Consider the following 15,019-nt stretch of genomic DNA (forward strand, 5'->3'; position numbering starts at 1 on the left):
TATTCTAAATAACAACTACAGGGTTATCAATATTAAACCATCAGTAAAAATCAGTAAATGATACCTTACACAAATTGGTAAAAATAAAATTGTAAATTTTACGTTACTATCCACAAACATGCAGTTGTTTTAGTATAAATACTATTGCAACGGAAGAAAAAAAGACTCAATATTTTGAATATCCTAGGGCTTTTTTCCAAGCTTGGAGCTACTTCCTATTTGACAACCCCAAAGACAGCCAGGTTATCCACAATCGAGTATAACTATTTTGACTATAATTTTAGTATTTTATGGCATAATAAGCTTCTACACGGACTGATCCTCCCACTTACGATATGAATTAGCAATGGAGTAACTCATGCAATAAACAAACTTCACGATATGGATTTGTAGCAATAACGCCATCATTTCACACTAAACTGTCATCATTCAACCAGAAGCAAAATAAAGTTTCTTCTAAGATAAAAGCATAATACTCCCATTTATGGATGAAAGCTGAAACAAGTTCACAGCAACAATCAAAGAAGCCTGATACTCACGGAGTCTTTGTGAGTTTGAAGACTACATAGCCGACTACCATCCCTTGGGCAGTTGTTTGTCAAGCAAGAAGCAATTTCTGAACTAATTTAAGTGGCCTATAAGCGCTCTTCTTTCTAAGGCTATTCAGTTTCACTGCGTTATGTAAAACATGAGTAATTTGTAATTTCGGGGAATGTGTTAAATTCAGGTAATCAGGGCATCATTTGCATTCAAATGACATCATAAAATTTCTGAACAGTCTCCCAGCTGTGCAAGGGAGCTACTGTTACTTAAGGGACTCTTAGGCCCACTGTGTGCCCAGCATGGGTCTGAGCGCTTTGTAAATGCTACTCAGGCACAGCAGTTTCAGGACGACTGGGAGCTCAGTCCCGTGAAGCTCAACGGTAAGTATTAGCATTTATCAGTGAATAAAAATGAATAAGTAAGCCTGCTCACTCTTAGGAACTACAATGATTCTTCTGTGACCTTATGACTAGAACACAGGATCATGACTTGAGCCAGCTAATCTTGCTAAAACGCTTACACAGCCTGCTGAACCAAGTCCCGACTCATCACAAAGTCAAGAACTTGGGCAGCAGCTAGAAGCTACACTCTTCTCCTATTCACACTGGTCCCCCAGATCTCATCTTCAGCTAACAAAGACAAGTCCTGACTTCCATGGGGCTCTGTATTTGCTGTCCCCACTCCCTCTCTGTAATCTAGCCAACTTTTTAACTCATTCGCAAAACACAGACCAGACAGCGCTTCCTGGGAGAGCCCCCTGACTGCTCGAGGGGTTAAGTGCTGGGCTTTCTCTTTTTCCACAGCAGTCTGTGATCACCTCAAGACTGAAGGGCAAAGAGTAATTGTTCATACACTCATTCATTCTCCCAGCTGTCTGTAAACCCATTAAAGGCTAGAAGTGTCTTTTATCTCTTAATCCCCGTGGTCTTGGTTTATTTTAACATGCTAAATATCAAGAGTTCAACTGAATAAAATCCTTTTAATGAGTCAATAAATGAAATACACACACACACACAAACACACACACACACACACACACACATGCCTTATGAGCTCACAGGGAAAAAAATCATCTGAATGTTATTTCTGAAATACAAGGGAAGTTGCTAAAAAATATCCATGGGTACCTACAATGCCAAAAGTTCTGTCTATTTATCAAATAATAATAACAAGAGCTATATAGAATCAACACATTTTCAGGTTAAATTACAGCTCTCTTGAAACCAGAAATGCCCAGCAGACAAGAAAACCCCTGAGTTTCCTTGAAGGAAACACTGGGTATGCAGCAATGCATAGGCCTTTGTGTCAGTTCCCCATGGTGTCCTGCTGCAGACAACATACACTGTCTGCACCTTTAGAAACCAAGGATAATTTGTCTTAGTTATAAATAGCATTACTTCCACTTCAGACTTGAATTAATAATCTATGTATGCTGCTTAATATAAATTCTACCAAGTCATTATGGCACATCAAACATTCTCCCAATAGTGGAGTTTACTTCTGAAGAGCCTATGGTATTATCTTCTGCCCCAGTGGAGAGGGCTATGAGTCAAAACATCTCAGAAGTGTTATCCTAGAAACACTGAGAGAAAAAAAGAATAGCCTGTTTTTCAAACTTAGTGGTCTTTTACCAGCATAGAGAAGAGGAAGGCACTGGGGTCATGATCAGCATGAGGCAGAGGCTCCACCTGCATAGAGAAGGGGTAGGCACTCGGGCGTGATCACAGCAGGCAGAGACCCGGAGTTCCAGAGTCTGCTCCTTTGCTTCCTCCTCCTGCATCTCTGACCCTGTCTGTCTTTCCTTTGCTTTCCTAATTCTCTAGGACTTGTTTTAGCAAACCACCTACATCAGCAAAATCCAGACCATGGAAAACTCTATAGAGAATGGATGACCTCGTGTCTTAGTAAATAAATTACAAGGAAAATTAAAAATAAAAAATAAAGGAATGGGTGGAAGAAACCATATGGTAAAAGAGACTAAAATAAACTAAGTATGCACTTTATTGCAGCTCTGGCTCAAAATGAGGGAAAATGTGCATATAAACTATACACATAGAAGCATATTTTTGAGACAGGTGAAAGTTATTCTGAAAGAATAGTTGCTTTACAGTACTAACGAATCTTATTTTTAACATGACAATTCAGGGTTACATTTTTCTAAATAATCCTTACCTTTCAGACTTTGACTACTGAAAATTTTAATAAATAATATGTCATTTACTTCAAATTCATACAGAAAGAGCAAGAAGAATAGTAGGGTTCAGACTAAAGAAGACAGCCTGTGAGTTACCAGTCACTGAGGCCAGAACTCATTATAGTCCTCTGTCCAGTTTCTGTGTATCTGGGTCTTTTAGTAAAAGGCTACAAACAAACATCAGAATATTGCTTCACAGGAATAATATTTATTAACTGAAAAATAAAACACAGGTTCCCTGCTTATACAGCTTTTCCATGGAAACAAGTCAAAATAAAAAGAAACATAAGCAGCTGTCAAACATTAATTCGGATAATAAACTCCTTCATTAAGGGCTGGTCATATAAGGTTTTCTACTACAATAATCTAACATCAGAGGATACTACAAGTGACCCTGGATTTCTACCTATGTCAAAATTTTAGTGGAGCCAATTATTTGGCTGCAAATCTAGACAAATATTTTTCAGACTTTACAAATCACACATGTGAAGCACATTAACACATTACGGTTATGTTAGTGTCGTGTGCGTGTACGATCGGAAAGTGCCCAGCTTATCTTCATAATGTTTACAACAATCTTCAACTACTTGAGCTTCACATGTACTTGCAGATCAACGTCAGGTTGGTGCGTACAAACAGAAAAATATTGGCTAGAATTAGCCAGTAACTTCAAAATGATTTTCAAACATATCTATAGATGTTTGGTATTGACTTAAATGCAGGTACATTAGTTTGATTAATTTAATGCAATAAATTACGGGGTTTTTTTTAACAAATTAAGTGCTCGATAACAATACAGCCCTAATTACAACGGTGAAAAAGTAGGGAGGATCAGTTTATAGAACTCAGGAGTGGATAGGCATATCTCTGGTGTTCACAGAGTAAGTGAGCAGGCAATTTTGCAGTGTAGTTTATTTTTGCTTGGGTTTCTTAGGGGTGCCTAGTTTCCTTTTTTTCCCTTCTTTCTGCGTATCTTGTGTTATAAAGCCTTCTCTCGCAGTTAAAACAACGAAGATGATGATGCAATCCTACCCAACCAGAATGTCCTCCTACCCCGTGCAGTTTTGCCTGAGGAAGGGGATGGGGTCTTGGCCTCTAGCCCCTAGCTCCTTGCTCAGGTTACTGGGCTACTAGGAGCAACCACCGCCACCCCCTCCAAACAGCCCCCGCCCCTTCTGCTAAACCCTGGGCCTGTGCTTCTTTGGGTTCCTTTTTTCTCTGTCTCCTTTTCTCCTCCTTCTTGCACCAAGAGCATCATGCATGAGTCGCATTAGGATTGTGCTCTTTTCACCCTATGCACCGCGTCTCCAGGGCAACCCTAAGCAAACGTGGGGTCGTGAGGCTGCGCCACGGACCACCTCCCTCACCTGCCGGCCGCCAGGGTGGCCCCGCACCCGTGTGTTGAGCCGGTCGTGCCAAGTTTCGTCCTCGCCGCCCAAGCGGTAGATGAGGCGCAGTGGCACGATGCTCTGGCGCTCCAGGAAGCGGTTTTCGTTCCTCCTCTCCAGCTCCCTCAGCGAGGCGTCTCCTTGCAGGCAGGCAGAAGGGCAGGCGGGAGTAGAGAGAAATGGCAAATAAATAATAAATAAATAAAGCCCTACGAAAATTCCCCCGCCTCCTCCCTCCAGGACCCCATCAGGGAAGGACGCAAAGACGCCAGCTGGAGAGCTCTGGACCAGCTCATCCGAGAGCATCCCAGGGCCAGGGCCCAGAAACACGGCACCCGTTTCCCATTCTCCCTATTTTCCTCTTCTTCGAGGAATAAAAAAAAAAAAAAAAAAAAAAAAAAAAAAAGGCATTTGACCCCAGATTGTTGATGTTCCTTTCTCACCGCCCTTCAAAAAATACAAATAGAAAAAAAAATAAATAAATAAATAAAATAAATAAACCGCGCACTGTGGAAACGCAGATGCGGCTTTTCGGGGGGCCTCAGGGTTCCAAAGAGTCCTGGAAGCCCAAGCAGCTGCGAACTTACCTGCCGGACCGCAGCACGCCAGGGGGCAGGTCCCTAAGACGCAGAGCAGCCAGAAGGACGCAGCCGCCGCTGCCTGCATGGTGGCGGCGCTCAGCTGCTCGTGTCCCGGCCACGGGCTCCGGCTCCCCGCCGCTCCTTCCCGGCCCGCGCCGCTGCCGCAGCCGCCGCTGCCTCAGTGCTGCATTGTGCCTCGCGGGCGCTTCGGTGGCGGGGGCAGCGATGGAGCGCCGCATCGGGCGCCAGGCTGTAGCTAAGTGGCTTCTAGCGCCTCCCACTCCATCCACAGGCGGAGGCCGGGGCGGGCGGCCAGCTCGGCAGGGAGCGGAGCCGGGTGCGCAGCGGGCCTGGTGCACTTGCCCCCCCCCCCAACACCCCCACCCTTCGCCGCACCCGGCCGCTCGCTCGCACCGGAGTAGCTGGGAAATGTAGTTCCCTCTCCGCATCTCGCTGGTCTCCACAACGACGCGACCGTCGCCACCCGGGGACTGCAGACCCCAGGAAGGGAAAGCACTTAGGAAAGGTGGGGGACACCACCTTGCAGGGTCACAGTAGCGGGAATTCTCCACCAGCGACCACAAAGAACAGCATTGCTGTTCACGAGTTGGTTTTGCTTGAGTTACCAAGCGACCATGCCCTGCATTCCACAGATAATGAACTGAGGGCCTACTATGTGCCAGGTGGTTACAATGATAAAGAAGCTGAGTGTGAGTCAGTCACCTGCTCTCAGACGCAATTAAGAATGACTGGTCTCGCTGAACATAATGGACAATGAGGACTACTGAGAACTGAAGAACAATGGCAATGGGTTCTTGATCCTATTGCACGTAATGGCTTTGTGGGAGCCCAGGTAGTTTGGATGCTCACCTTAATAGACCTGGATGGAGGTGGGTGGTCCTTGGACCTCCCACAGGGCAGAGAAACCTGCTTGCTCTTTGGGCTGAGGAGGAAGGAAGACTTGATTGGGGGAGGGGGAGGGAATGGGAGGTGGTGGCGGGGAAGAGGCAGAAATCTTTAATAATTAAATTAATTAATTAATAAAAAAAATCAGCAAGAGAAAAAAAAGAATGACTGTTTTGGTAAGACTTTGAGCAAAGGGTTGAATGGTTGGTTATTTTGCAGTCCAGGTGTGTCTGTGCACCGTGAGTGCGCAGTACTGTTGGCAACCAGAAGAGAGGCTTGAGTTTCTGGGACTAGAATTACAGAAGGTCCTGTGTGTTCTGGGAATCCAACCCATGTCCTCTGGAGGAAGAGCCAGTATTTTTAACCCCTGAGCCATGTCTCCATTCGCAAGTCATATTTTTAAATGCCTTTTAATTTCATTTTATTTTGGATATCTAGAGGAGGGCCATGAACCAACTCCAGGAGAATCAGAAGACATGTGCCAAAGCTCTAGGCAGACATGTAAAGTGGGAATAAGCTGGATTCTCGGTGGTTTGTTTGCCTCCTCCGATACCTGCCAGCCTCAAACGTGTACAGAAAACAGGTAGGGGAACTGACTTTCTCAGGCAGTCCTACCCCACCCACCCCACTGCAAATGTTAGAGACTCACAGGGATAAAATAGTAATAATTGTTTACATATTAGCACTTGCATGTTACAGATTTTGAGATTCACATACACTAGCATTACAGCCTCAGGTCAAAAATCTGAACAGCAGAAAAGAGGAAATTAAGAATTAAATCAAGTAGACTTCTTCCCAGGGATGGTTCAACACATGTAAATCAGTAATAATTGTAATCCACCATATAAACAAACTGAAAGGCAAAAATAACCACATGGTCATCTCATCAGATGCAGAAAAGACCTTTGACAAAATCCTACATCTCTTCGTGGTAAGAGTCCTGGAGAGATTAGGGATACAAAGGACATATCTAAACATAATAAAGGCAGTTTATGGAAAGCCATAATCAACATCAAATTAAATGGACAGAAACTCAAAGCAATTCCACTAAACTCAGGAATAAGACAAGACTGTCCACTCTCTCCGTACTTGAAGTCTTAACTAGGGCAATAGGTACCTGAAGGAAATCAGGGGGATACAAACTGGAAAGGAAGAAGTCAAAGTATCTTTATTTGCCTGTCATATAATAGTATACATAAGTGACTCTAAGAATTTCACCAAAGAACTCCTACAGATAATAAACACTTTTCGCAAAGTAGCTGGATACAAAATTAACTCATGAAAATCGGTAGCCTTATCATATACAAACATCAAACTGACTGAGAAAGAAATTAGGGAAACAATACAATACTTTTCAAGATAACATCAAATAATAGAAAATATCTTGGAGTAACTCTAACCAAGCAAGCGAAAGAAAGACTTGAATAATAAAAACATTACATCTTTGAAGAAAGAAATTGAAGAAGATATCAGAAGTTAGAAAGATCTCCCATGCTTACGATTAATAGGATTAATATAGTAAAAATGGCCATCCTACCAAAAGCAATCTACAGATCAACCCCCAACAAAATTCCAACACAATTCTTCACAGATCTTGAAGGGAACATCTCCAGGTTCATAAGGAAACATAAGGATGGCAAAATTGCATAACCAAACAACTGCAGGAGATATCACCATCCCTGACCTTGAATTGTACTACAGAGCTATAGTAATATAGTCTGGGGCACAAAAACAGACATGTTAATGAATGAAATCAAACTGAAGACCCACACATAAATGTACACACCTATGAACACCTGATTTTTTTTTTTTTTTACTAAGAAGCCAGAAATGACACTGGAAAAAAAAGGCAGCATCTTCAACAAATGGTGTTGATCAAATTGGATGTCATATTTTTGAGAACTACATGTCATGAAGCATATTGGAATTTCAAAAATGTGTAAGTCTTCAAGTCAATGAGATGGTTAAGAATCTTATCTCGCATGCAGTTGTCTACAGCTTGAGCAAGATTTCAAGAGTCTATTGGACCTTATCACACAGCATTCTGTAATGACTACAGTAAAAGATAATTAGAGCCTGGGGCATAAGAATGTGTTTTGTGTTCTCCCACAATGTCATGAGTTCCATTCCTAATCTGGCTTCTCTTAGCTAAAAGAATGGGTTGTGTAAGTGTTTTAATTATGACATTGCTCTAAACAGAGTGCTTACTTCTCACTTTTTTAGCATGTTTGGAATATATTAAATAATTTCAAAAGCTAAGCATACCAGTTTGATGTAACAAAAATTTAAATACTTTTTTTTAAGTTTGTCTTAGCTTGTGTCGCTACAGCAATAATAGCATAGACTGGGTAACTTAAGTATCTAACATTTAAGGAACTGAAATGTAACAGTTCTAGATTTGACCATTAGCACTACAAAGCAAAGCAAAACACAGTACCAATGGAACGTTTAGCAAGGAAGGAGCTGCAAGACCTGGTGTCAGGTAAGGGCTACTTCCTGCCCCATAGACAGCAGTCACCTTGTCCTTGTCTTGATGAGACACAAATAGAGCATTCCTGTTGTCCCCAACCATCTCTTGCTCCCCTTTGTAAAGCAGACATTAATCCAACCATGGAGGTTTCACCTTCATGACCTAATTATTTCTCAGGGTCCCATCTTCAAATACCATCACAGTGGGACTTCGATATATTCATTTTGGAGTGATACAATCAGTTATTAGTAGAGGTTAAAGTATCTCTCCCATCAGATTTCCAAGTCTGAATTGCTAGACACTTGACATATATGAGAAAACACTAATAAATGACAAATTATGTTTTCATTAATATATATACAAATTTAAACTTTTGTGTGTATGTATGTACATCACGGGCACATGTGGAAGCCCTCTCCTGGGGTTTAATAGGTCATTGCACCCCGTCTCTTCACATATGCTTCAATAGAGAGGTCCCTAAGAGAAAAAACAAAGTTTTGTTGTTTAAAATGTTCATAAACTCATATGTACATGTGTTTAAAGATGACCACTTGGGACTGATAGTTCATCAGGGTTCTCATCCCTGGAGAAGATTGATTCTCCTCCTCTTAATGGTCACTAGTTGCCTATAGCCTTCACGTTGGGGAGACTCAGTGGACTCAGCAGATTGTACGTGTGTGTGTGTGTGTGTGTGTGTGTGTGTGTGTGTGTGTGTGTGTGTTTGTGTAATAATAATAATCAAAGATGAAAACGTCATGAATTTGAGGGGACACACCGAAGGAACTGGAATGGGGAGAGAGCTGGTTAGAAATCACAATCACAGAGAACTTAGACAACAATGAGAACACTAAGAGAGACTCACATAGATCTAATCTACTTGGGAAGTAGAAAAAGGCAAGATCTCCTGAGTAAATTGGGAACATGGGGACCTTGAGGGAAGGTTGAAAGGGAGGGAAAAGGCAGGGAGGGGAACAGAGAAAAATGTAGAGTTCAATAAAAATTAAAAAAAAAAAATTCAAAGAAGGGGCTGGAGAGATGGCTCAGAGGTTAAGAGCACTGACTGCTCTTCTGGAGGTCCTGAGTTCAATTCCCAGAAACTCACATGATGGCTTACAACCATTTGTAATGATATCTGGCGCCCTCTTCTGGCCTGCAGTCATACATGGAGGCTGAACACTGTGTACATAAATAAATAAATCTTAAAAAAAAGACTCATTCATTAAAAAAAATCAAAGAAAACAAAATAATAAAAAAAATAAATGTTTTAAATATAGTACTCATGTACAAAATTCTCAAAAATTATTTAAAATAAAATGACAAGAAGTTTATAAACTTTTGTCTTATTTGAAATGAGTGAATATTATGAAAAACGAGAAACACATAAATATTCATTTTTATTTAAAAAAATAATAAAATGGTACAGCCTGATTTCCAAGCCAGAAACAGAAAAATAAAGTGTGTTTGTATCAGAGAATGTATTTTCTGTGTGGCTCAGAACAAGCACAACAATTGAATATACCACAATAGTACAAAGATCATATACTTAATCAAATATATTCATATTATATTAATTGTATTTAATTATATTAATTAATTATAATATAAACAATATATGTAATCAAAATATACAGAATTTCTCAAGATGCACTTTGGAAGGGCCAGGAAAAACTCTTCAGATCTTTCTGAATGAGGGTGCTTCTACAGTTACTTACCTGTTTTATATGTCTATCTATTATTTCAATTTATTTGGTTTATTTTAATGTGTGTTGACTTGCATGTAAGTGTGTGTACCATGTTCAAGCTTGGTACCTACAGAGGCTAGAAGAGGTCTTTGGATCATTTGGAACTGGAGTTTCAGGCCCTCATGGCTGCCATGCAGATGGTGGCAAACAAACCTGGGTCCTCTGCAAAAGTAGCAACTGCTGAACCATCTCTCCAGCTCCTCTATTTTTATCTAATTGAATTAAACCAGAGATCACTAACGAAGGTTGTAGTAGTAGCTGTGGGCCTCTTCCCACAGCCTGGCTCATGGCTCCCTAGCTAGCTTATGCCCCAAAATAATGACAGACAAACTGTATTCTTTTAAACACTGCTTGGCCCATTTCTATTCATGTGTGCAGCACCCCAAGGAGCGCTTACCGGGAAGATTCTAGCCTACGTCCATCCTGGGTCGGAGCTTCATCGCATCTGCCGGGGAGAGGGGAGCATGGCGTCTGCTCCAGAGAGCAGAGCTGTCGAGTCTGAGCTCACTTCCTCTTCCTCCCAGCATTCTATTCTGTTTACTCCACCCACCTAAAGGCTGGCCAATCAAATGGGCCAAGGCAGTTTCTTTATTAGCCAATGACCTTCCTCCATCAGAAGGTAACTGGACCCATACCCACCAAAACAATTAAACAACTCATTCTAGTTAACAAATGTCTCAAAAGAAATATATGTAAGTAACAGAAAAAAATTAAAGCAGTAATCTATTAAATTGAAAACAGGGAATCGACAGAAACAAACCCAAAAATTGACTATGTAAAAAGATCAGTAGCACTGATTAACATGGAGTCAAGTTAACTAATAAGAAGAGAAGGCAGAAATACTAATAGTAGAAACGAAAGAGGATCAATGACTGCTGCTCATAGACATTAAAAAGATTACAAAGCTATATTATAGACAACATTAAAGACACGGTCTTAGTTAAGGTTTTATTGTGTCCTAGAATTCGCTTTGTAGACCAGGCTGGCCTTGAACTCACTGAGATCTGCCTGCCTCTGCCTCCCAAGTGCTGGTACTAAAGGCATGCACCGCCACTGCACCACAGCAAGTCTTATAAAGAAAAACATTTAATTGGGGCTGGCTTACAGTTCAGAAATTTAGTCTTCATGGCAGGAAGCATGGTTGCATCTGGCAGGCCTGGTGCTCGAGAAGGGGTGGAGCATTCTACATTTGGATCCCCAGGTAGCTGGAAGAGAATACCATACAAGACCTGATTTAGGCAAAGCCAGTCCCCCAGTGATGCACTGCCTTCAGCAAAGCCACACCTACTCCAACAAGGCCACACCTCCTAATAGTACCAATCCCTATGAGCCTATTTATATTCAAACCAATCACCACAGACACTGAGTCAATGATACTGTCCTTTCAGAACCCAGAGCTTACAGAGCCTTGGTACACTGACTGACAAATTCTATCAAGTTTTAAAGGAATGGTCACAATTTCTGCGAAATTTCTTCCAGAAAATAAAAGCAGAAGAAGTTCTTAAAATCCATAAATGAGGTTGCCATTTTGCCAGGGCACAAAATGAAAACATTATAAGAAAGAGAAACTATAGACCAGGATCTCTCATGAGCACAGACATGGAAAACCTCAGGAAGAAACTAGCAAATTGTGTTCAACGAAGTAAAAAAAAAAGATTCAGATGATAGAATATTTATCTAGTGTTTTTGAAATCCTAGGTTTGATTCCCCCGCCCCACATAAAAAACTTGGGTCAATTGCCTGTGATCTCAGCACTTGGGAGACAGAGGTTTAAGGGTCAGTCTTTGCTACAGGGTAAGATGCAGGCCGGTCTGGGATCCATGAGATTCAGTCTCTAAAAGAGAAAGTAAAACATGGGACTACTTCTAGGTATGCAAAGCTGGCCAAATACATAAAAATTACTGTGATCTATCATAACAACAAGCTAAAGAGGAAAATAATATGAGCATATTAATAGATACAGAAAAACGAGAGGACAACAAATCATCATTCATTGACGTGAAAACTCTCACCAAATCAGGAAAAGGAAGAACTGACTCAGCTTGGTGAAGAGCAGCCATTAAAAGCATAAATCTAAAATGTACCTAATGGTGAACACCCAGATGCTGCTCTTCTCAGACCAGGGACAAGGCTCTAATGTGGAAGCTCACTCCTCTACTCAACATGAGAAGAAAGGATAGCCTCGCCATCACTCGGCCGTAACACACACGCAGAAAATGAACGCAGATGCCAACCTGATACCTTCAAAAACAACAACAAAAGCGAGCTATGAATAGCTGAAGTACAAAATGAAAATAAAATAAAATAGAACCTCCTGGAAGATAAGGAAGAAAAGCCAGCTAGCCTTGGCTTGCCTGTGGCTTGTGAGACCCAGAACCGAAAGCATGATCCAGGATCACTGCAATTAGAAATGTCTATGATACAAACAAACCCAGTGGCATCTTTGTATCTGTGGAGGTTTTTTTTCTCCTAATATTTTGGTGGGACTTTTTTTTAAACCTTCCAGATTCTTTGCCTGTTTTCAGGGCATTCCTGGGTGCACAGGCATGGCTGTCTTTGTGTCTTCATGCATTCCTGGGTGCACAGGCATGGTCGTCTTTGTGTCTTCATGCATTCCTGGGTACACAGGCATGGTTGACTTTGTGTCTTCATGCATTCCTGGGTGCACAGGCATGGCTGTCTTTGTGTCTTCATGAATTCCTGTGTGCACAGGCATGGATGTCTTTATGTCTTCATGCATTCCTGGGTGCACAGGCATGGCTCTCTTTATGTCTTCATGCATTCCTGGGTACACAGGCATGGCTGTCTTTGTGTCTTCATGCATTCCTGGGTACACAGGCATGGCTGTCTTTGTGTCTTCATGCATTCCTGGGTACACAGGCATGGCTGTCTTTGTGTCTTCATGCATTCCTGGGTACACAGGCATGGCTGTCTTTGTGTCTTCATGCATTCCTGGGTACACAGGCATGGCTGTCTTTGTGTCTTCATGCATTCCTGGGTGCACAGGCATGGCTGTCTTTGTGTCTTCATGCATTCCTGGGTGCACAGGCATGGTCGTCTTTGTGTCTTCATGCATTCCTGGGTGCACAGGCATGGTTGACTTTGTGTCTTCATGCATTCCTGTGTGCACAGGAATGGCTGTCTTTGTGTCTTCATGCATTCCTGTGTACACAGGCATGGCTGTCTTTGTGTCTTCATGCATTCCTGGGTACACAGGCATGGCTGTCTTTGTGTCTTCATGCATTCCTGGGTGCACAGGGAACCTACCTTGGTAGGTCAGTATCATTGCAGAGTTACAGTGGTTAGAGTTGTTCCAGAACATTCCAGAACGTCCCATCCAAAGTAACAATGTAGTGCACACAGAACCTACCAAACACGTAAAAGGAAGTATAGTTCCCTGTAACCGACTTTCTTCCGGGGCCATGCACCAGCTCCCAGATCATGACGTGATGACTTATTATTAGTTATAAATGCTCTACCTTACCTTAGGCTTGTCCCACTAGTTCCTACAGTTTAATTTAACCTGTTTCTCTTCATCTACATTTTGCCTCAGGGCTTTTTTCCTTCCCTTCATTCTGTATGTCCTACTTTCCCTGCTTCTTCCGCATCTGGCTGACTGTTGGTTGCCTGACTGCCTGGCCTCAGGCATCTTCCTCTCTTTCTCCCTCATTCTCTCTCCTTTCTCAAGCCTAGATTCCTCCACCTACTTATTCTCTCTGCCCACCAGCCCCATCTGTCCCTCTATTGCCTGCCTACTGGCTATTATGCATTTTCAATTGCCTTAGGCAAAACAGCACATCTTTACATCATTAAACAAATGCAGCATAAACAAATGTAACAAATCTTTGCATAGTTAAAGTAATATTCCACAGCAGTGCCCCATATAGTAAATTCCAATTCAATCAGGAACGGTGTATTGAACCAATAAGAAAGATGGTCATCTACAAGCGAAACCCTTAAACAGAAAATGCCTTTGCAGTCACATACCAGGTACATTCAAAGGTTGTACATGACCGGTGGTAGAAACAAGAAATTGAGATGTTATGGTAAGAGACTAGAGAGAGAACTCAACAGGAAAAACACTGACGGCTTTTCTAGAAGACCTGGGTTAGATTCCCAACAACGTGTGGCAGTTCCGGACTACCTGTAACTCCAATTCTGAGGGGGTGGAGATTGATGCCCTCATCTGGCCTTTGTGGGCACCAAACACACACATGGTGGACACAAACATACATGTAAGTGAAACACTCATACACAAAATAAATAGATTTTAAATGTTTAAAAATAAAAAAGAAGCTACAGCAAGCCCCAAGAGGAAAGTCACAGCCCAGGCCCTGGGCAATCTAGAATAAGATCAAACTATTTTCAGGGTAGAGTTATGTACTTTCTGAAAGAGGAAGTCTGTTCTGTGATTGTGTAGAGTGTTTGGGATTCCAGTGTAGCCCCAGGCCTTTCTCAAGCTGAGCTTCTAAACACAAAAACCATATCCTGGGTTGACAGACTTCAGCTAACAAGAACAGGAACTACAGAAGCCAAACAGCAGGGCTTGTACATTTTAGAGCCATTCCCAGAACCACAAACGTTGATGGATTTGGGCTTTGTTTTCGTTTTGACTTGTGGTGCTGAGTTTTATAGGCTGAGTGATACTTCTTCCATCGCGGAGTCAGTTGTGCTAGGGTCTGGAGATCTACTAAAATATGGTCTTTGTGAATGAGTCAAATCGTGGATTCATCCTGCTCTATAGTTTAAGATGAATGGTCCCTCATTAATAAAATCAGAATGAGAAAGGTCCAATCCGTGCTGATGGCAGAGCAGTTAGGCAGGGGTAGCAAAAGAACAGAGACTGGTACCAAGTATCGGATATATATCTTTGTTTCTTATTCTTTTTGAGGTTTTTCTCCAACCATGGCAAGATCATTTTAATTACTCCTGATCAATTAATGTAGAAACAACAGGTTTCTCCCAAAGTCATACACAGTCCTTTTATCTCATAAGAAGTCTAAACCCCTCTAATTTTGTAGACCACTGCTGCAAGAGAATCTAACTTATTTTCACTCAGATGGGAACTCATAATACCTTTAGGTCCTGACATCCTGCCTATTTAGTTTTTAAAGTTGTTGTCTTCCATGATAAAGGCTATAGCCCACTCCAGCCAGGAGTACAATGAGGAGGACAGGCAAAGCTGCTTCTTCTTG

At 41.9% G+C, this 15,019-nt stretch overlaps 1 protein-coding gene across 11 annotated transcripts in view; it reads right to left on the reverse strand.

The window, feature by feature from the left end:
- Positions 1–5,066, reverse strand: part of Adam22 (ADAM metallopeptidase domain 22) — a 243,642-nt gene extending 238,576 nt beyond the window's left edge. For all 11 annotated transcript variants that reach the window (XM_057758312.1, XM_057758318.1, XM_057758316.1 and 8 more), the window contains exons 1-2: positions 4,713–5,066; positions 4,105–4,265 (exon numbers count right to left, since the gene is read on the reverse strand). In XM_057758312.1, coding sequence (XP_057614295.1) covers positions 4,105–4,265; positions 4,713–4,791 — 240 coding nt within the window. In that variant the 5' untranslated portion in view covers positions 4,792–5,066. The remainder of the gene's footprint in view (positions 1–4,104; positions 4,266–4,712) is intronic.
- Positions 5,067–15,019: the final 9,953 nt, after the last annotated feature.

This window comes from Chionomys nivalis, chromosome 26 (assembly GCF_950005125.1).
Source record: "Chionomys nivalis chromosome 26, mChiNiv1.1, whole genome shotgun sequence".
In the NCBI taxonomy this organism is placed as follows: Eukaryota; Metazoa; Chordata; class Mammalia; order Rodentia; family Cricetidae; genus Chionomys; species Chionomys nivalis.